The following is a 23,119-nucleotide window of genomic DNA, read 5'->3' as shown; positions in this document are numbered from 1 at the left end:
GGGAACCAAAAAGTTTGGATACATCTACATATACCACCTCTTTTCGAGCAAAATGGCAAACCAAGAAAAAAAATAAGAACGACCATTTTGAATCTTTCGTATCCTAGCAACGGTTTGTTTATTCGATCACGTTTACCGAATATTGACAAAGATATTGAAATATTGCTTTTTATAGTTTTGTTAATGTTTGCAAATACAGGAGTATACATAAACAAGAATGTCTGAGGGAGACCCTGAAGGCGTCGAAGGGGAGTTTCAGGGTACGTCATTTAAAATTGTAGTACTTGAAAAGTTCACTGGTTTGACGAGATCAGATAGGCAGTCGCTTTATGTAAAATTCTGATTCTCAGAAAGATGATGATGAGCACCCAAAAATGTAAACTCGTGTAAGCCCGCGGTTTATTTCACATGTTCATGACATAAATTATGTATTATAATTTATGCTTCTTGCAGTAGTTGTAGCTGTTAATTTTCTGCAATAAAAGGGTTGTAAGTGTAATTATTGTTATACAAAGCTACTTTATAATATCATAGGTAAATGTGGAATCAACTTTGGTTGTTCATTTGCAGCCAGGATTGAAGCAAAACTTGAGTATTTAAGACAGACACAAAAAATAAGTTCATAAAAATCTGACAGACCAATGGTCTGCTAGCAATAATTACTTATTCTTCCTCATTCACAATAGAAGGTGAAGAAGGTCACGAAGAAGAGCATCACGAGGAACTAGAAGATGAGCTCGTGGAAGAGGAGTCCATCCTCTCGGAGTACGACCCTGATGACTTCATATCTGGAGCTGTGACCAGTCCCCACTCTTCTCTACCAATCGACCTGTTCGATTTTGAGTATCCTTTGCATTTAATTATTTATTTTCAGAATTAGAAGTCGATTTTAATAAAAGTTATTTATTTATTTACAAAGTAGGCTGAAAATCAGCACTTTTTGAAGGTCTAATTTTCAAAAGTCAGCCCTTAAAAGCCCAGCCCTTTATCTTCCCTTTGAGATGGATCATGTTAATTTTTGTACCAATCTTTTATTTATTTATTGAGGTGCACTAACAGCAATGCATAATATAAATACTTAAAACTATTACAGTTATGCCTGTCAATTAAAGGCGCACACAGCACAATAATAAAACAAAATAATTAATATATTTTCTTTTTTCAATAGAACAAAATGAATTCTATGGAATTGGTGACTGACTATTAACTACTACCACCTATTCCATTCTAATGTTTTAATGTTATTTATCTTATTAGGAATCTTTAAAGGATGAGTTTTTTTTTTAAACCAACTGCTGCGGGATTAATTATTATTATAGTCTGTTTTTTAATCTCGTAGACTAAATTGACACTTGCAAAATGTCAAACTTTCTAATAATTTTGCTAGCTCTGTGGTGCAGTGTTGTACTTACGATACCGGTTCGTTGAATCGTAACTTTTTACAATAAGTCATCCTGAAATAATGGGCTTATCCTTGATGATTACGCATGGCTTTGCGTGGTCAGATATCCCTGGCAGTTTGTAGCACGTCGTACAGCCATGTGTACGTACGTGAATTTTAAATATAAAGCTTTGAATGAATATTAAATTCGTCTATTATAGATAAAAAGTTACGATTCAACGAACCGGCATCGTAAGTACAACACTGCACCACAGAGCTAGCAAAATTATTAGAAAGTTTGACATTTTGCAAGTGTCAATTTAGTCTACGAGATTAAAAAACAGACTATAGTCTTTTAACGTTTTATCTTTAAAAGATTCGCTAACTTTCAAACAAATAATCTTCTTAACCTCACAAAGATATTCCTACGGCTACAACTGCCACAAGTTCTTCAATCTCTGCGCGTGCGATGATTTGGTCGTCTGCTGGTCTGCGGGCAGCATGATTGCCTTCCTCGACGTCACTACTAAGCAGACCTGGTTCCGACGCAGTTCCACTGGTGGCACCGTCGGGAGTATTGCCGTAAATAAATTCAGTTATAATATACTATTTATTTTTATACTTTATGTAAATTCGTGGAAGTACTTTCCGCATCAGGACGGAAGAAAGCGTTTATATGAAGTATGTATTTAGACCCATACTGTAATGTTTCTTCAAAATTCCTGGTGGTGTTGGTGAAATACTTTTTCATTTCACCAACGACCCAGGAAGCTTTTTCCTGAATCCTAATAAGAAATAGTATAAAATCATTTTCATGATCCATGAGTAAGGGTGCATAAGAGGGAGTACATAAGGGGAATACATAAGAGTTCATAAGAGCGTACATAAGAGAGTATATAAGAGTGCATAAGAGAGTACATAAGAGAGTATATAAGAGGAATACATAAGGGGATCATGGCCCATCTCTCTTTTCCAAATCGAATTGGTCAATGAAAACGTGACAAACTTATTTTTGTTTTTAGATCTTATAGTAAGAATTTACCTGTATTTATTAGTATTTCATGTCTTTAGTCCTACAGAAAAGACCCCAACTATCGCATAGCGATAGCAGAGGACAGAGAAGGGGAGAAGGAACCGCTGATAATCCTATACTTGTGGCCTACAATGGAAATAGATGCAGTTCTTCGCGATGGCACTGCTAATGCCTATGCTATCCTGGATTTTAGGTACGTATTTTTTAAATTGAAGAATTTTAGTTGATGAAAAGGGAAGACAAAAGAAAATATGAAAGAACGTCCTGAAAGATGATATAAATAAAAGAAAAAAAAAAGATTTCATGTTAATTAAATCAAGCAATTAAACATGCTCCTTTTTAGGGAAGTCGGTTAGAAAGGAAGAGTATGAAAGTATACCGGTAGATAAGTAGGAAATAAATAAATAACTTACGTAGACCCTTTTGTGAATAGGTTAAGAAAAGAAGCGCAAAGATTACTTGTTAGACAGTTAGATTGATTTATCATTCATTGTTACATTACACATGAAGCTTTTTATTCTAAAGATTAATCGTTTAGTCTCATGGTTTCTTTGACTTCACAGCCCCGACGGCGAGCTCTTGGCATCAGTAGGCAAGGAACCAGATTTCAACCTGACCATTTGGAACTGGAAACGACACAAGATCCTTCTGCGCACGAGTGCCTTTTCTTATGGTGTCAACTCTGTCATGTTCTCGCCTTATTGCGAAGGACAGCTTACTACTGCAGGTTTACTATAGCATTTAAATTGTGATTTACATCCAAGCAAAAGCAGCACTGTGTTTTATTCATGCCAAACTTCATTGGAGCTCGCAAAATCACGAGAGTCGCTGCGCAGAAACCATTTATTTATTTAACAGTGTATGTAACGTAACTTGTTTGTAATGTAAATTGTTGGGGTCTGAAGTTAGTTGCAGGGTGTCATTAACTTTGGCGAGAAATAGGTGATTAGCTATTGTATCCAGTACAATACTGTACAGTGCTGATATGAAATGGATTTCAGCGTGAATTGACTTCAATCAGTATTTTATTTGCTTGGGTCAAGGGCTTATATCAACAATTTTCTATTTACTAACCATAATTGTTTTAGGTGCCGCTCATATAAAATTTTGGAAAATGGCTCAAACGTTCACTGGGCTGAAACTGCAAGGCGAACTAGGCAGGTTTGGCAAGACTGAAATCTGTGATGTTCTTGGAGTATATCCTATGCCAGATGAGAAGGTAAAATATAACGATATATTGAAAATGACTGCTTCAGTATTTAGGACATCTATTTTCTTTTTATTAGTACGAGAGATATACTAGGAGTTAATGTCTGGAAATAATGACACTTATGAAATGACGGCAGATAGAGGGAGAAGAAGAAGACTTACAAATAAAATTGTGATGATTATCCAAGAAAATTTAATTATATATTGGTTTTAGGTGCTATCTGGCTGTGAATGGGGCAACATATTAGTGTGGGAAGCTGGCCTCGTCAAACTAGAAGTTACACAGAAGGGAAGAAAGTTTTGCCACAAAGCGCCTATTGTACGTATTCTAATGGCTTTTTGCAAAATACTATCTATGGATTTGTTTACTGGAAATCGAGTAATTTATATTCGTATATCTAGTAACAAATCCACCGTTAGATAAATTATTGAATTCCCCAGTTAGACTTACACATCACTTGTCAGAATTAGATATTGCATTGTTTCTATCTGAGTGCGAGAGTAAATTCTCTCGGTACCTTAGTGAAACCACGGGAGAAGCCAGTTCTATACATGTACTTTATCATCATCATCAACAGTTTTTTTATCGTCCCACTGCTGAGCACAGCCCTCCTCTCACAAAGGGAACAATCTATATCACCACCACTTCTATTACTTTCAGATCCAGTTCATGCTAAGCCCCGCTGGTGATGAAGTAACGACTATAGCTCGCGATGGCTGCATCCGAGCCTGGTATTGGGATACCGTGGATCAAGCTGATCCTCCTGAAGACGACCCTTTTGTGGAACTGAATCCTGTGGCTGAGAGTTGTGTGAGTATCACTACTTATTACAGAACAAAGCTGTTAGCTGGTTCTATCTGTTTGTCATAGAGTGAAAAACTACTAATTGGACTACTATGTGGTTTAGCCTGTGTAGAAGGTTACATAAGGAACGATATAATTCACAACACGCCCTGACTTATCACATGAATTCATTATATGGAATATGGCAGTACATAAGATAGGTTTCGCAATTAGTTTTATATTGCAACCCTGATGAAAAATATGTTAATGTTATCCAGCTTGCATTCTTAATTATTTTGTTTATAGGTTGCCGGTTGCGAGATAATGTGCTTAAAACATCAGAAGGACATGTTTTGGTACGCACAAGTAAGTATACAAGAAACAACTAAGCTAAAATTGATGAACAGAAACGATTAACATTGTCCGTCTCTCCTTTCTAGGATGGCAACGGTGGCATTTGGGTTGTAGAACTTGAGATAGACAAATTAGAATGTGAGCATAAGAAAGTTATAACTTGTCATGCTGGGAAAGTGGTTGCTATGGCTGCCCTAAGGACCCATCCTATCCTGATCACAGCCGGTGAAGATGGTGCATTACATGCTTATAATACAATGAGGCATACTTTGCTAGCTCGATACCTTTTCCCGAGGCCTATTACATGTCTTTTTTACCCACCTATTGATGTAAGTAGCTAAAAATAGTGTTTATAGAGTTTATTAAAATTTGTTTAGTCTTTTCCCAATCATGTTGGAGTTGGATACGCCTTACACCTCCTCAGCCCAAAAGCCTCGTCAAGTCGAGAAAACTTACTTTCTGGCTTCTGAGCCCTCTGGACCCACCAGTTCAAAGTGCTTTCCTAGACACGGACCGAGGTGCAAACCCAAGATCGATGGATTCGTGCAGCTATTACTTGGCCAGGACCTATTTAAGAACATCGAACTTTCATACCTAAATATAATTTTTCCAATATTAAAGGTTGATTCAACATCGCGGATCCTAATAGTGGGTTTCGAAGACGGTATCATGCGCACGCTGTTCCTATATCCAGAGAGATTTATGTACCAAACGACTATGATTGACATTAAAGTGGACTCGGCTCTCACAATACATAGCGATGATTCTGAGCATGCTGATGTTATTGATATGATTTCGGTGAGTCTTCATTAATAATTCCTTATTTATTATAACGCTCAAACACTTCATTTAACAGCGTACATGCCGTAACTTCTCATCGTCACCATACTCCTGCTCTTATCCCAATTTTATTTCATCATCTGCCTTTTCCCAACAACATAAGTAGACTGGAAGTCTATCACAATCTTAATTCTACTTAACTAATAATTTTGGTTAATACCAACTGTCATGGCATGAGTTATTGTGCTCGCAATGAAGTGAATTATACTCTATTTGGAATAGACGCAGTCTTTATCATCCATACTTCTCTGTCTGTCGCCATTTCACAAGTCTCATTCTTTCCACCCATACCATCTCTTTCCTAATAAAATTCTTATTTTCAGTTATTAAAACCCCACTCAAAAGCAATAACGCAGATAACAATAAACGAACAAAGGACTTTATTAGTGACCTGTGGGTTGGATAGCACCATATTCATATACCAGTTGAAAATGGGCACTCCCTTCAAACTTGATAGAGTAGGCTTTGTGGATACACCGAATAATATCGCTTTTATGACGTGGAAACCTGGAACGGTGAGTTAACAGGCATATTTTGGTAAATTATGGGAGGGATTGTCTTGCCACTTCTTCCAAGCAAAAACATAAAAGGGATAGCAAAGGGTGCTAATTTTGACGACTTTCTTATTTTAATATTGACGCTGAAATTACTTCATGATAAATCTAGTATTCACGGTTTCTCTTTGCCATCAATAAATCCTTTATTAAATCACTGTAGGTTCTTTTTCCCCTAAAATTAAGCCCTTACTACATCAAAGTGAAGTGGAGCGAAGAAGTAAAACAACCAATAGCATTTCGTTATGTACTTATATACTACATGGCTACTACAAGGATATTTATTTATTTATTTATAATACTTTTTGCACAAACAACATACTACATCCCTGAGCGGAGGGATTCTATTGATTATTTAATAAACTTATCTAAGCCTGGACTTTAAACCTTCAGCTTCTTTTTAATTGTCTCAGGAACGCACGCTCCTACTCTGTGGTCAGTTAGGACTTATAATGGAAGTAGTTCTACCGGAGCCAATAGTTCGCCAGTACACCAGTATCAAAAGTTTCAAGTTAGAGTTTGAGTCTTTTAAAGAAACATTGGTGAAAAAGCACTAGTAAGTAAAGAATTTAATTAATACTAGCTCCTTCCAGCGGTTTCACCCCCTTTCAAAGGGAAAATACTTCTATAATAAAAAAGGAGTCTTAAACGTTCTCATACATAAGCATACAGCTTATGCATCTTCTGATTATGGTCCGGTACATAGGGCAGTTCATAGAGTACATAAGGAAATATATAGGACAGTTTACGGAAATACATAGGGGAGCTCATAGGGCGTACATAAGGGAGTTGCATATTAGTGTGATTTACGTCAAGAATAGGGTAGTTTCCAGGGTCGAAATAATGAAATAATATTTAGTCCGCTTTTTAGATAATCAAAAAATATTGGATACGTATTTTTTCTTTTTTTAATTAAACATAAAATAACAAAGATAATACGCTTCAAAAATTAGGAGTGGGGGCCTTTTACGTCACAGTCTCCTGAAAATTGTAGCAACTTGTGACGTCACACTCAACTTTAACACGCTATATCTTAACAAGTTCTGATCCAATTTAAAAAAGAAAAAATACGTATCGCTTAATTTTGGACAATCTACAAGACGGACTAATTATTATTTTTTAGGAAACTACCCTATTATGTCTGAATGAAAATTCTTTGCGGCATTAAGTCCGATGTTGTTTTTGTGTCATAAATAAACAAAATGAATACAGCTATTATAGAAATGGCAAGCATATATAAACTTCTTCTTCTTTCGTGTCGATGACATGTCTTATAGTGAGACTACACTTTGGCAGCCCAATATGCCACCACAGCGAGAGCGCGTATGAATAATATTTGAACTAAAACTTTTTTTACTTTTGTTAGTATGCGTCACAGACCTTTCCCTGAAGAAGAAGACCTTGCCAGCATAGATGAGGAGGCTTTGAAAGCCAAGGAAGAGGCCCAGCTGAGAGACGAAAGCGAAGATGATATGGAATGGATTGGCGAAATTGAATTAAGTAAGTACAGAAGTTTGTCAGATTGTATTAACGTTTCTACTAATCATTTTCTTTATATGCGTAAGCTCAGCAGCTTAGTTGAGTCATACAATACTCATGTACATTTACACACAAGAGCAGGGCTCACTCGCTTTCGTGAGATAAAACATCTATAACTTAATGATTCCGAAAAAGCAGACAACATTTTGTGGTAATCTTCAGTCTATAAGAATAGTATAATAGAGTAAATAATTTAGAGAGTTTACGAACCCAGTAATTTCATTCATACTTGTAACAATCGCCAAGTTATTTCGGACGTTCTTTATGCAATTCTATGACCCAGTTTCGTCTTCTTTCAAATAGAAGAATTCAACAATTGGTTAATAATTTCAGTGGAAAGCGACAGCATGTTAGGAACAACGATCACTTGGGCCGAGTACTGCGATGACGGCGTGTGGATCGTTCAGCAAGGGACGGGTTCACTATTCCTCATCCAGCCAGGGAATAATAAGATTCTGAAGTACGCTCCTTTCCCTGGCGCTTGGGACGAAGATATGACTGCCCTCAAATTTGTGTGAGTTTTAGAAATATTCTTGTATGTTAGTGTCGTAGTTTAGGATGAAGATATTATAGATAGTATATTGATGTCCTTCTAGCTAGCCGATTGTCCGCCATGGTGGCTGTTCTCATATAAGGAGATCAGCCGAACCGATTGAGATGCTATTTGATATAAAGATGCTGACGCGTGTGAAATGACACGAAGCTAATCCTAGTAACAATGCAAATGCAAAAGTTTGTAGGGATATATTGTGTTGTTGTCACGAAAGAAATGTTTAATGGATTTTGATAAAATGTGGGTGTAATATAGTATATGTATCAGAATAACATATAGGCTATCTAAATATTTAGCAATATTCAAGTAAAACAAACAGATAAAAAGGGGGTGCATTTCCAGATGCGAAGGCCGCTATTTGTTAATTGGAACGGACACAGGGATCATCAGAGTGGTTCGTATGCCATATGAATATGAGGATAACCCTGAACATCATTTTACTGTCTGGGCAAATTCTCAGAAGAAGCTACTGCGTATGCTGAAGGGCAGAAGATTAGCTAAAGAAGAGGTAAGCTTTGTGATTGTACCAATATCGTTTAGTCTTATTCTAATGATTGGGGTCGTACGAGTAAGTCTGCCCATCCTTAAGCACCTGATTACGTGTTTTATATACATGGAGCATCTGCCTATCTTATCTAGGTATATATCTTATTTCCGTTTATCCGGGAAACACCTTAGTAAGATTGGTAGCCAGCTACAGGGGCAGTTGATACAGGTAGTCCAGAAGCATTGATATTCAATGTGCCTTCCGAAAAGGACCTCTTTGTGATTGAGGGTCAAGCCATCCACGGACCAAACGCTCAAAGGGTTTCTTAAGCTTTGATAGGTTGACTGGTGGGGATGTTTATTAGTTTATAGTTTGTTTTATGTATAAGTTTATAGTATTATTTTGTTTGATTACTAATGTATAATGTTTTTATTTTTGTATTTATTAGTTTATAAGTATTGTAATGCAATTTATTTTTGTATTGTATTTTCTATGGGCTCTAGTTGCCTGAAATAAAGGAACAAATAAAATGAATTGGCCACGAGCCCCTTCGTTATGATAGTATATTTCATATTGCATTGTCTTCAAAGTACTAAAACTTCCTGATTATTGCAGAAACAACCAATACCCCGTATAGACTTCGTTGATTACTACTATTTGCCGATGCATGATCGCTACACAGGGTCTGTCACTTGCCTAGAAGTTAACCACAATTCAAGGTTAGTCAGCCAACACTTTTCAGTTTTTTAAAACTACAAAATACACCTATTTATCGAGCAAATGAAAATGCCTAAGCACACCACCAGTGGTCGGAAATGAAGTAGTCATGAGGGACATCTGCTAAATACTTTGCCGCCTTGCCTAACTACTTTCTTATCATCATCATCATCATCATCATCAGCCTATAGCAGTCCACTGCTGGACATAGGCCTCTCCAAGTGCACGCCACTGAGATCGATTTTCGGATCGATTTCTTATCATCAGGAACCACTAGAACTGCTATGCATGACCACAGATTACTTAATGCATGACTTTCGAGTATCCAACCAAAGCCAGCAAGATAAGTTTACGTCAACTCAATGTTTTGTTTCAGTCGTTTATATACTTCGGGTGCCGATGGCAATATTTTCGCCTATAGAATAAATTTTCCGGAGCCATTGCTGCCTGAAACGAGGTTGCCACCACCTCCAGAGACGCTCGTTAGTATTTTTCTAGAAAATTAATTATTTATGAACACATATTGACGTCCTAGACATTGGGCTGTCCTGGTTTTCCACAATATCTCTTGAGCATGAACCCCACTTGAGATATAAGTATATTTTTTGCCTAATTGGAGGATAAGTGAGTCTTATGGTAATATGCAGTCCACATAGCTTGTAAGTTTTTTTGTAAAATAAGTGTTTCACTTGATAATAATGAAACATGGTTTTAAACATAATTTGTCTTTACACATTATGCAGTTAATCAAAAAGTTTCCTTTTGGGGACCATTTACATACGAACCACAAACAAACGTAAATAAACATATTTTAATATACACACATATTGCAGAAAGTACCCAAAACAAGAGAGCCCAGTACGGTAGAAGGAGAACTTATGTCCCATGAACAGCTAAAACAGAAAGAGGAATATGACAAGATGATGGCCATAGCTAACGCACATAAGAAGAAAGTTCGAGACCAATTAGCTAAACTTACAACAGAATATAACAAGCTGATTAAAGCGTAAGATGATGATTTAGTTCTTGATAAGAATATTCACCTAAGGAATTCGGATCTAAATTACTGTCCTCCGCAGAGAACTCGCGATGTCAACTACAACAATTGATTCTTATTTAGGAATACCTAATCCAATTTAAATTTGTTTTTTTACCGACTTCAAAAACAGGAGATTCTCAATTCAGCGTTATTGCATTCATTGTTTTCATAAATTCAGTAACTTTCCAAAACGTACATGCTGCTTTGGATCTGAGTGGGAACAGTAGATCCCTTACAACACGGGTGAAACCGCATTAAACTAGTTTTATAAAGAGGTGTCTACTTAAACAATAACTTTCAGGAACCGTTCACTGCCATATTCGCAACAAATAGACGTGACATTAGACCCACGTCCTTTGCAAGTCCAAGAGAAGGAGCTAGAAGATGCTAAGGCTCTAACAAAGAGGAAACTGGCTCATCAGCTAGAAGCTTCTGACCTGGCGTTAGAAAAGATGCACTCAAGGAATATTGTACAGCTTGATATATTTCCTTTTACTGTCAGGAGTATAAGGTTGGTGAAGTTTGAGAATCTCGTATTTTGATATGTAAACTGACTAAGCTTATTAAAGAGAAAGTGAGTTGACTTGTGATCTGTAACGCTTTCCCCCTAAAACAGTTGAGAATTGAAATATAGCTTGGAGACAGAATATTTGAATACGGGCACAAAAAGCCACATACTTACGTCAATAGAAAAGTAGATTATAAATTAAGAACGTCTAATGTTTATTCTCGCAGGGATCCTGATATCGTTTTAAGAATACTTCGCCAGAAGAATCTGTCAGCAGCTTTCTATGCTCAACTAGAAGAAGTATATCAAAAGATAGCCGAAGCTGCTTTGAGAGGAAGGTACTGTAAATTGACTTTATACATATACATCACATCACCACTGCTGTGCACGGGGTCTCCGCTTAGATTCGCGGTTTGGCCGCAATCGTTTTGTAGGCTTTAAGAAACTTTCACAAAGCAGCACCCGAGTTTGGAAATTCGTGATTGATACACCCGTGCTTTGGAGAGCACGTAAATGTTGGTGCTACGCCAGATCTTTCACCTACCGGTCGTGTTAGATTGCCGTCCCATCGAGCTATGACTGTGAGGGAAAAGAGAGTACAAGCCTGGACGGCGTATATATGTACTGCTCAAGTTACCGTCCAATGAAAAGTACGTAACATTTAGATCAGTTAAATAAATGACATGATCTTTTAAAACAGACATACGGAGTCACAAATTCGACGCGTGGCTCCTCGCAAGGCATCATTCGGACCGCCAAGGATAGCTTCCTTCTTGCTTGGTTTGCCTCCGAAGCCACCATATCCTCTGAAGAAAGCACTCAAGAACTACCACCGCCGCTTGAACAGACACCATTTACAATTTGTTGAGGTTCGTATACTTTTCGAGTTCAAGGAAGCTTTTTCAGCATGATAAGCGCTGCTGAGGAAATTAAATTATTCTATTAAATTATTATATAGGTCGATTTTCTTTTCTTCTGGCACATCTCCGATGGAAGTAAAACCTATAAGTAAATATTCTAGCTAAAGCTTAGTTCAATCCAAACTAATATTATAAATGCGAAAGTAACTCTGTCTGTCTGTCTGTCTTTTCTTCACGCCTAAACTACTGAACCGAGTTGTGTGAAATTTGGTACAGACATAGTTTGAAACTTGAGAAAGGACATAGGATAGTTTTTATTACAAAAAATAAAATAAAATTATTCCGGACATATAGCGCCATCTATTGGTCAAATCAAAAATCTGCTGGTAGTCACTATTCCATGCGAATGAAGTTGCGGGCAAAAGCTAGTTACTTTTATATGTGGCAAATACGGCCATATTACAGTCAATCAAAAAATGAAAAATCTGATTCAGTCACCTCAGGACGCGGGTGGAAAGGCTAGTTTCAACTATATCCTGCTTTTCAGTGGCAAAACCATCTAAATCAAAAGCCAGACCCAAATGCCATGCCTCCCGGAGCGGCTGAAGCATTAAAGGAAGCTGAGCAAAGCATCGGTAACAGGTTACTGAAGACCCAGCCTGAATATGTGGCACCTAGTGGCCATAATACTCAGATGCGAGTCTGTTTGACACGGAAAGAGGTGAGTATGTCCAAAATTTGGAGGTGAACGAATGATGACAATGGTTTCGAAGAATGTCTGAAGGGTAATCTTGGTGTTGTTAAGGTAAGGGTTTATCTGTTAGGAACGCTTATAGCTGAATCAACTGAGACATAATTTGTAGAGATAGTCGGTTATCCTGGAGACTGAGAAAGACTGCCTGTAACCTAGGTACGGGACATAATTACCTCGAGACCACTATCACAGGTAAATATATCTAAAAACGAAACTCATTTCCAGATCTATGACATAAAACACGAATTCAACGAGAAAGTGCTTGACCTACGGAATAGGAAAGTTGAGATGGTGCAACGTATGAAAGAGATCGGTGAGAGACTGGCAGAGATCCGATTAGAGATACCACCTAAGCTTGCTAAGTCTCCACCGGCATTACCACAGTTTGACGATGAACTGGAGTTCCCTGAGAGGCATCTGGAAGTGAGTTCAAGTCATCATCATCATCGTCATCATCCTAGCCTTATCCCATATTATATTTGTTTGGGATTGGCACTGCATGTTTTCTCCGAGTGTATGGAATAATTAAGTGAATAAAAGTATTTAATCCATTTATAGCAGACACAAATACTATGAAAGCATCGTAGTTTCTTTGTCACGGTAAAATGACTAAATCGATGGAGTCGATATGGTATATAGGTAGGTAGCCTGAGACGTCTATCTGGCCTGAGATCGCGGGAGAAACCACAGGTTACAGCTACTCTTTATATTAACGTTATCCTCCTTTTCTGGAAGGCATAGAACGATTCATGGTCATAAACTGGTCTAGACACAATTTCAAATTAATTGACAAAATACAGGTCAAGCCAGAGCCTATAGTGATTCACGCAGGCAGAGTAGCGTCGTCAAAGAAATCGCAACAAGTCCAGGAGCGTAGAAGATTATCTCAAGTGCACCAAGTTGCCAGAGTACGGCTTCCTAGGGTCAATCAGTTTGTACCCATTACTGGTGAGCGAAGCAATTTTTTTTTGCCCAGTATATTGAATATAGCTACATGAAAATGAGCATCGCTGGACCAGTCAGCCAGAGTTGTTTGAGGGGGCAGCAAGCGCGAATGCCGTACACAGGGTCTTCTGGACTTAGGTCGAAAACGCTTTCTAGATTATAAGACATATACAATGAACAGACCGAAGCCTGGAAGTAGGCATGGGCCTGGGCAGACATACAAAGCCATCTTTCCCAACTTTTCCCTATTGCCAGTTGTTATAATGATTTCTCATAGGGAGCTGCCAGGGGGATATGAGAAACTCTGACACTTGGACCGGTTAGGTGATTAAACTTTAGCACACAAAGTAACAAAATAAATAATTATTACAAACTATTTACTTTCAGAAACGCGACCTCTAGTTGCTTCTTGGGAACTTCTGAAGATTAGGCCTGATCAGGAATCAACAGCTATTGAGAATGAACTACGAGAGCGACGTATCGAACGGTATGTATTGTAAAATGTAGATATTGATAATCATTATTTTGTAAAGGACTCAAAACATTTGTAGAGGTTTTAGAAGTTCTACTGAACCAATAAAAAATATTTTCCTACACAAAAAATACGCTATTTTATTTATAACTAAATAGCTTTCGCCCACGGCTTCGCCCGCGTTGAGTTCGGTTATATCGCGTTTCAAGAGAACTCTTCAAAAGTCCGGGACAAAAACTATTCTATGTTCTTTCTCACGGTCAACTCTATCGCTGTACCAAATTTTATTAAAATATATTCAGTGGTTTAGACGTGAAAGCGTAACAGACAGACAGACAGAGTTACTTTCGCATTTATAATATTAGTAGGGATGGTAGGGAGGGATGTTATAGATCACCTATGCTATATTTGGTTAGAGGAAGTAGTTCCACCAGGATGAGGATTGTACCGCGAGAAACAATTAAGACAAAAAAATGATATAATAATTTTTACTCATTTCACAGACATCTGTTCGAACAAGATATGCTACTGGCGGACGCAGAGTTCGCAGTAGACCAATTTGATTTACGTTTGAAGGAATTGCAGAGAACCCGTATTAGAGTTCAGGTTCGAGCGTTTTCAATTTACCATTCTACATATAATATACATAGCATCTGCCATCTGTGTTTAGTGTTTTAATGTTAGTGTTCATGTGTTCTGTATTGAGTAGCTATTTTCCAACTATGTTGGGGTCGGCTTCCAGTCTAGCCGGATGCAGCTGAGTAGTTACTATGTGACATGGAGGGCCTAATTATCTCTCCTCTTAAACCTGGCATTTGTCAAGTTGATGCTTCCTAATAAGAGTGGTTACCAGACTTCTCAGTACCAGTAATGACTTTCAAAGATTTAAGAATAAGGATGTAAACGTTATTTATGGAATTATTGCAGGAAAAGGCACAATTGTTGGAACTGCATCTTTACCAGTTGCATAGAGAAATGAATGTATTAAACCGTTTCGAGATGCATGAAGATCGTTTAGCTGAACGTGTTTACGTCAAACTAATGCAGGTAAATAAGCTTATGTATTACTTTGACACGAGCGAAGAGACAGACGCGGAGAGCATTTGATATGTGCTGGTTTAAATTTAGGTCCGAGGAGTACAAGAACAGATAAGCGACTGCGAACATCGTATCGAAGAGCACATAACAGAGAAAGAGAACTTGGCAGTCCTGTGCCAGGACCTGCAGAGGCAGTTCAAGAGATTGGTGCAGGACAACAAGTTTGCCGACTTCTTGCGTAGAATATTCAAAAAGAAGTATCGGCCGCCACGAATTCGTGATGACGATGGTAAAACTTTATCTATAGTTGGGTTAGGGAAAATATTGAGACTTTCTTATTAAAGAACACTTCAATCGGGTTATATGACAGACGATTCCATTTTATGTAGTACGTCATCATCATCGTTAGCCTTTTTACTGTCCCACTGCAGGTCACAAGCCCCTTCTCATACAGAGAAGAAGTGAGCTGTAGTGTATACTTAATCGAGTTGTGATAATTTCACAGATTCAACTGAATCAGAATCTTCGTCTTCATCTAGCGAGGAAGAAGATGAAGGCAGTTTAGACAGTCGAGAGATAGGTCCCATAAGGCTGGACCCCAACGTGTGTCCAGAGGGTTGCGACAGAGAAACTTACGACTTAACGTACGAGATGAGGAATGACAGGTAAGAACGGTTCTTTAGAATAGGACCACCACTAAAGTAATCACAATTCTGGAGCAAAATGCCCCACAGCTTCCAGTCCACACACATTTGACCTATGTTATCTATGTTTCCCAAATACATATATACTGTGTTTTATTTCACAAAAAAGTGAGAGTATACTTGTGTGTGTGAATGTAGACTTACATCGTCTTTGTGCGACTCGGTGACTCGGCCACTACTGAGTGCACCCGAGCTTACAAAGTATACAAAGAAAATGTGCATGTACATTTGCATTATAGCTTTCGTGAAATATCTGTACGAAAATATCATCCGTAGACATTTTCATAGATGAGTTATATATTTTTTCAGACATAAGCACGAACAAAACATGATGGAGCAGGACCGTTTGGTTGAGCTTCTAAAGCGTGACATTGAGTCTCATAACAAGATTAAACGCAAACTCTCTGTGCAACTGGAACAGAGAAAAACTGAGCTACGGGAATTTATGGTAAGATAATTTAGTCTTATGGTCCATTAGCCATCCATCAATGAGTCATATTTACATGATTTTTTCCAATATTCAAACTTTTCCAGAGTTTATTTATTTATTAATGTACACAGTTACACACACATAACCCGGACAAGATATTACATCAAGATGGGACAAAGGCACAGCTTATTTCATAAGATTATTTCAGTTAGAATAGAAAGAGATGTAGATAGACTGAGTAAAAAGAGAAGATCTAACTAAGAGTTTCTGTGTCTAATACCAAAACTTTGTAACATCGTTTCAGCTAGAGAAACAGACCTGCTTGAACGACGTGGAAACGGTAGTAGTCCTTCGTTACGACCAAATAAGAGCGGCGGCTATCAGAGGATGCACAGGAGCTCAGGGCCTGTCGCAGACTGTGGTGTTCCCTGAAGCTCACCTCACCCGACTGAGGCGAAGAGTGCTGGAATTGCAAGAGGAGATCAGGCAGCAGAAGTTGAGGCAGAGGTAAAGAAACCGTAGTGATGAGTGACCTACTCAATAGAAAGTAATAAGACAGCAAATAGATAGCCTTGGCAAACAGGAACATGGACATGGAAAAAAGTGCACCTAATGTTTGCAAATTCATGTTCACCAGTTCTTAGAAGCTGGTTTTTGACTGCATTGGTATTCGATAATATCATTTTCGATGTAGAAACTGACTGCAGTACGTATGGTAGAAACTTACTGGTGCTCTTATATCTAACGGCCGTACCATATATTCTATTTATTTATTATTTTGTTTGCTATAGATAGGAATTTGACTTTTATGGGGCTAATGTCAAAATTCCATGTCTAGTAAGCAAATTAACAGAATATTGAGAAAGGTCATAAAACCGAAGTTCTAAAACTGGTATTCAGGATAAACCGCACCCACTTGTTCCGCATGAACGTGGATCTGCGAGCAATGGAAGCAGAGGCGACGGAGTTACGCGTTCAAATGAGAGATGTGCTCACGCGCAAGTTGGGCAAGCCGAGGAAGGTGGATCGCACGTTAGATGACCAGCTGCGACAAATGGCAAGACGGCACAAGTACGCCATGTCTTATGGAGCTCTGCCGCAAGTGCGCACGCAAATCAGGTCTTGGGCCGTAAGTCTTACTTCACACTATCATTAACCGTAGGTATAATCGTCGGCAAGGATATTGAGCCCTGACCTTCACCTGCGCAGAAGCGATTTATTGGTTTATTGCCTTATGTGTACAGTGCGCAAAGCGATCCCCACTATTCCGCCGAGAGCTCAATATCCGTGCCGATAACTATATAATACTTTGTAACACTGTCATAATTTTGTCTTCATCTGCAGTTTCAATTTAGTCCTCTTCTCTCAACAGAGTTTATGGATTTTAACAAATCATTATTTAGGTACTTGTCTCATAAAAAATTGCTAGTTATGTGTGTCAATAAAGTATATACATCTTGGTAACTGTCTATTTCAGAAACGCAACAGTAATCTCGAAAAGAAATATCTGGCTGCCTTGAATCAGTATTCTGATAGACTACGCTTGGCTGCCGCGTTACAAGCTGAAGTATTCCCACGGAAGGTAAACCTAGTCAAAAATATGGATTCAGTAGAATTAAACAGATAGCAGGAAAAAACCCCCGACCCAAAAAAGTACGCAATTAAACCCTATAAAAAGCAAAAAATAACTTTTAACACTACGTAAACTAAATTTTGTCGTGTCGGGGGACCGCTGTAATTCATTACTTTAGATACCTACGTGTTTTTTTTTTAAACGAATGTTGTAATTAGGTAGGTATCATTTGATTTATGTAAGTATTTATGAAGGTAAAAAGCGGTCCCCCGACACGTCAAAATTTAGTTTACGTAGTGTTAAAAGTTATTTTTTGCTTTTTATAGGGTTTAATTGCGTACTTTTTTGGGTCGGGGGTTTTTTTAAATTTATAATTTAATTTTATTTCATGCTTTTTAAAGGAGCTCCTTAATTTTTCCTTCTTTCATTTAATTTATTTTATCTTAAGAAGGGGTCGCTATGTGCGATCTCGGCCAAAGGAAGCTGTTTAACAATCCTCATGACAAACTGGCTCTGGGAGAATTGCACAGATTGAGAAGCAATAAAGATTAACCTTTGGACATTCTAGATTTTCAGCAAAAATATAAATCATTTTCAGTTTCATTCGCCACATCCCATTTCCAGTATCAGGTTCTCGTCAATCAGAAACATGAAGAGAACTCGTCAAGACAAATTCAACGAGCCCAAACTCGATGGGTCTACTAAAAGGCAGTTCAGGGTTACGTCTCCTACCTTCGTGCCCTAACAGCAGACCAGCTCAGTGGTTCCAAAAGACATTTGTGTTTCAAATTTCAGATACCACATATACTTGCAAGTAAACTGAGCGTGTAACATTCCTATCACATCTAGCAAACGAGCTGATGACCTTGAAGACCTGAACCGATTTCCACCAAACATAGCTAAGAACACTCCCGACTGACATACCTTTTAAACAAAAAAAACCGCATTACAATCGGATCATCCGTTTGGGAGCTACGATGCCACATACACACACACACACACACACACACACACACACACACACACAGACACGTCAAACTTATAACACCCCGTCGTTTTTGCGTCGGGGGTTAAAAAACATTTGACAGGATGTAGATTTTTCGCAAGGATAGATTCCCAATAGAAGCCTTTTTGTATGAAGGTTCCTTCAGTATGGATAGATATAACCGTTACATAGATTTGCCATTTAGTTTTGTAGTGACCTACCTTTTGACATAAACATGAATACTCATTGGTACCGGCCGTCTGGCTTGACAACTACGTTCTAGAAGGCAAGGCTTGTCAAACCAGTCGGTTTTCATTCGTAGTGGGAGATGAGTACTATTTGTTTGTTTTAGTTAAACTTTACAGAACTGTACAGTTAAGGTAAACTATATACGGGCTGCGGGTTGTTCGAAAGAGATACCGCGGCCCTGGTACATAAAAGGCCTATGACGGAACACGACGGTTTTTAGTCAGTAAGAGTCTGACACTCCCTCACCGCTGCTAACCCACAGCGGGAGGGGTCATTTGATGATTTTTGTCGTCGTTAAAAAAAAAGGTAAACTATGTACTAAATAAAAGGTATGTAATAAATACAAAAGTTTGTTTCTCCTATATTGGTAATGGCCCCGTCGTGATATTATTACAGTTTTAAATTCTTATCGCAGGTCGCTAAAGAACCTGAAAAGATGGTCGGAGGTTACGAACTGAGTCAGTTCCAGCGTGATGTGATGCGTCTCCTAATTGTGCGACATCGGCAGAGACAACAAATAAAGGTGATCGCTTTAATGTTCTTGAAAAGAAATGAATGAATTTGAATTCTTCCAGACGAGAGTTCGAGATGTTTGTAAAAATGACCAGATAGTATGTCATCAATATAAATCTGGCTTTCACACTTAAAAAGTAGCAAAAAAATACCTATACATATATGTGTAGCAAATCAATACCTATACATGTGTGTAGTAAAACAAGAACCTATATAGTGTATGAATTTAAAATATTTTTTCATATCTTAAAGTTTCACGGAATATTTCAGCGATCTGGTACCTTTTGCTGTGTTTTACAGGGACCACGTTTGTACTTAACTCTAAGCCATTTGTAACACCTGTTCCGTTCACTGTGGAATGCAAATAAATAGTACGAATACTAGACAAACCCCCATTGGATACTCGTGGTGATTAACGTTCAATCCTTCTCTATATGAGAGGAGGCCTGTGCCTAGAGTGGCGATAAAAAGGCTGTTGATGATGGTAAATACCTGCTTATTTTCATTTAAAGTACTTAATATTAATAGCAACTAGAAGAGGAGATCCTCAGTCTCCGCCGCAAGCCGTCAGCCCCTTTACCCCCGTTCGAACCGCACGAGGAAATTGAACCGGAGAAATCTGACATTTATCTCTTCATGGTACCCCGGTCCAAACAGCCTCATCGTAGAAAATATTTCCCCATGTGAGTATTTTTTGGTTTCAATAGTAAAACGTCAATAGCACACGCTGAGTAGCAGTAGACTAAGTTAGAGTAGACCGACCGATCATAATATTGAACATCGTTTGGCACAGTCGGTTCGTGGATTGGTGAGTTTGTCCATATTGGTGGATCCCGTTTGTCATTTGAACATGTTTGGCAGTCGTTACGGGAAGTCCGGGAAAATGAGGAGGACAGATAGGCAGTCAGTCCATGACGCACTCTAGTACTGTTACATTGGGAGCCAACCCCATTGTTAACACAGGAAAAGACTAGGCTTCTTGGATCAACTTTTCGAATTTAACTCTTTTGAAGCAGTTCTTAAATATTAATCTGTTTTCATTGCTGACAGAACACCTCTAGGATCAAGGACGCAAATAAAGAGCAGCGTCAATATAATGATGATGCTATTCGACTGCCTGGATGCTATGCGTGTGTCGAGAGACGAAGCTGAAGTCCTACTCAGGGAAATCATGGGATTGCTGCCTGAAGTTATGACTGGGTCTGTGCCTTTGCTTACATTTACTTGAAAGTAATCCTGAACTTAATGCAGACTATGGGTCCAACAGTGTATAGGGGAGTAGGGGACTTTAAGGTTCGTTCGAAAGAGGTACCGAGGCATTGGAACTAGAAAGATAGGTGGGCTTTAATCAGTAAGAGTCTGACACTTCTTTTCCTAAAGAGTAAGGGATCTTTTGATGATTGCTCACCAAAGTGCTAGTCGAGAATGGTGAAAGATAGACAGACAGAGAATTCTAATTTATAGCGTCTCTTTTTACCCTTTGGGTTAGGAATCTTAAAAAGTAAATAAAAGTATCCCATTTCAGGCAGATGTCTCGCTATGATTTGGTTGACTCTTTGGTGAAAAAGTGGTTGCTAAGGAGCGGTGGCGATCCAACACAGTACAAGAAGCAAACCAAAGCATTCGACACTTTGGCTACGTTAGTTGACAGACTCGTCAAACAACAAGTATGTTTTATTTATTTAAAATACTTTTTGCACATTGTACAACGGCGAACTTAACGCCTTAGGCATTCTTTACCAGTCTACCTTAAACCTTTGAAAAACACTTTTTTTTTTACTTTCCGTTTCCCGAGCCTTTTCCCAATCATGTTGGGGTCGGCTTCCAGTCTAACTGGATGCAACTGAGTACCAGTGTTTTACACGCAGCGTCTGCCAATCTGACGTCCTCAACCCAGTTACCCGGGCAAGACAGAAGTGTCAGACTTACTGGCTTACTTTACTTTGTCTTATTCTGTTTGGTGTGATCACCGTAATCTGGTGGGGTTGTTGAACCTAAAAAGTAAAACTTCATTTGAAACTCTTTCAGTTAGAACTCATAGAAACTCCAGGGTCGCCAGCAGATGGTATATTGGATGGCTTGGAAGATGCACTGAGGGACTTGTCGGAAGAGCATGATAGACTTGAAGACCGGCTGGGACCCGCCATTGCGGCGCTATTGCATTCCGCGCATTTCAAAGACGTTGGTAAATGTGTACTTTATAATAAACTAGCTTTCGCCCGCGGTTTCACCCGCGTCCCGTAGCCGGATGGTGACAAAAACTATCCTAAAACCTTCTCTCGGGTCAAAGTAACCTCCCCTCTAATTTTCAGCCAAATTGGTCCAGGCGTTGTTGGGTTATGCGCTTACCAACACATTTTGCGATTCATTTTTATATTATAGATTACATTTACATTACTGTTAAACTAGTTTATTCTTTGGTATACTATATATATGTATTTATTGGTGAAAATCACATGAGTCTGTTTAGAAGTTTTCGACTACATCGCCTCTACGGTACAGTTGATTGACAAAGTTATCCACCTCCTGCAGAAAATTCTTTCTTGAATTCCTCTCCATCTCTTTTCAGATGACCCCGAGAATATGGCTTCTCTCGTAAAATCGCTGGTAGACGAAGATCACCCAGTCACTTCAGACAGCCTTGAACGAGTCTGTTCTTTTGACGTCATCGAAGATATTAAAGGTTAAACCGAATTGATATTACTATTACCTGTAGTAGGTGCGTTCTTATAACTATAAGGGAGCTTCTTAATTAGCCATTTTTTGTGGATACTTAATTTGAATATTAATCTTGATTTGACGATTATTTACCTCGCCAGAATGCGGTATTGACTTGCCAATGGACGACATAAAACGTTTGGTATCCAGTGCTATTGAAGCCTTAAGGGCTCAAGTGGTGGAGCCAACGGAGATGGAAGAAGTCAGTGAGGAGGTTCGTAGAGCTATGCAGGCCCAGGCTCTCAATGAGGTAATTAACTTTAAACAGATCAATTAATGAAAGTAATATTATTCTAATGTTCCCTCGCTCCTACACTAGTGCCATTGATAGTTTACGAGCGAGCAGGCGAACATGACAATAATAATCCTTTGTTTAAAGTGGATTTGTTATTCAAAATTCAACTAATTCACGAAAAATCACTTCAGCTGGCGAGTGTCAGCGTCATCGCCAAGCCCTCCAGTCACAGAAATGACTTCAAGCAATCCAGGGGGGGCTCAGGGACAGTGACAGGTGACTACAAATCGATCCTAGGAGGGGGCTCCTCAACTGACCACAAACCTCAAAGGGCTTCAGGTCCAAACTTCAGGACAACGATCTCCGTCGACTACGAGGAGTTAAGGCCTAAGCGTAAACAAAGCACCATGACTCCTACTGAAAGGCAGTCGTTAGCCACACGTATCTCAGCAAGCATTCTGGGGCCGATGAAGCAGTTCCAGGCTAATGTGGCCCGATCTAAACAGTCTGGGGTCCATATTGATCTGCCTCCTGACCCGCCTGAGGAGACAGATGAGGAGAAAGCACAAGCCATCATGGATGCTATCAAAAGTGACGAATTGTAATGTTGAGATTCCGCCAAATATGTGCGCGGTCCACTGCTAG

At 38.7% G+C, this 23,119-nt stretch overlaps 2 protein-coding genes across 4 annotated transcripts in view; one reads left to right on the top strand and one right to left on the bottom strand.

Moving 5' to 3' along the window:
- The window catches only part of LOC110377737 (mitogen-activated protein kinase-binding protein 1), a 138,720-nt gene that overhangs the window by 103,447 nt on the left and 12,154 nt on the right, over window positions 1-23,119 (bottom strand). The gene's annotated exons all lie outside the window — the stretch shown is intronic.
- Window positions 135-23,107, top strand: LOC110377741 (cilia- and flagella-associated protein 44). Its single transcript, XM_064042734.1, has 42 exons — window positions 135-260; window positions 687-843; window positions 1,801-1,963; window positions 2,453-2,607; window positions 2,978-3,141; window positions 3,503-3,633; window positions 3,838-3,942; window positions 4,285-4,434; window positions 4,714-4,773; window positions 4,848-5,090; window positions 5,383-5,559; window positions 5,925-6,116; window positions 6,569-6,711; window positions 7,522-7,655; window positions 8,028-8,208; window positions 8,590-8,755; window positions 9,350-9,453; window positions 9,828-9,933; window positions 10,285-10,457; window positions 10,792-11,001; window positions 11,226-11,336; window positions 11,699-11,867; window positions 12,406-12,579; window positions 12,838-13,035; window positions 13,413-13,560; window positions 13,945-14,044; window positions 14,533-14,635; window positions 14,957-15,076; window positions 15,158-15,356; window positions 15,573-15,732; window positions 16,081-16,219; window positions 16,506-16,708; window positions 17,102-17,330; window positions 17,679-17,783; window positions 19,424-19,531; window positions 20,050-20,204; window positions 20,572-20,721; window positions 21,047-21,188; window positions 21,550-21,706; window positions 22,091-22,204; window positions 22,341-22,489; window positions 22,666-23,107. Exons 1-42 carry the CDS (start codon window positions 218-220, stop codon window positions 23,077-23,079), a joined length of 6,504 nt encoding a protein of 2,167 aa, XP_063898804.1. The 5' UTR covers window positions 135-217; the 3' UTR covers window positions 23,080-23,107.

The sequence above is a fragment of the Helicoverpa armigera genome, chromosome 29 (assembly GCF_030705265.1).
Source record: "Helicoverpa armigera isolate CAAS_96S chromosome 29, ASM3070526v1, whole genome shotgun sequence".
Classification (NCBI taxonomy): Eukaryota; Metazoa; Arthropoda; class Insecta; order Lepidoptera; family Noctuidae; genus Helicoverpa; species Helicoverpa armigera.
The sequence above is the reverse complement of the archived record's forward strand: the minus strand, read 5'-3'. Positions and strand labels throughout refer to the sequence as shown.

What these genes read in the sequence shown, in the direction of transcription:
- LOC110377741 (XM_064042734.1), top strand. Translation starts at nt 218, where the DNA reads ATGTCTGAGGGAGACCCTGAAGGCGTCGAAGGGGAGTTTCAGG. An exon ending in ATGTTATTGATATGATTTCG is followed by an intron (nt 5,560 to 5,924) that starts GTGAGTCTTCAT and finishes TCTTATTTTCAG; the next exon opens with TTATTAAAACCCCACTCAAA. An exon ending in CAGCAGAAGTTGAGGCAGAG is followed by an intron (nt 16,709 to 17,101) that starts GTAAAGAAACCG and finishes ACTGGTATTCAG; the next exon opens with GATAAACCGCACCCACTTGT.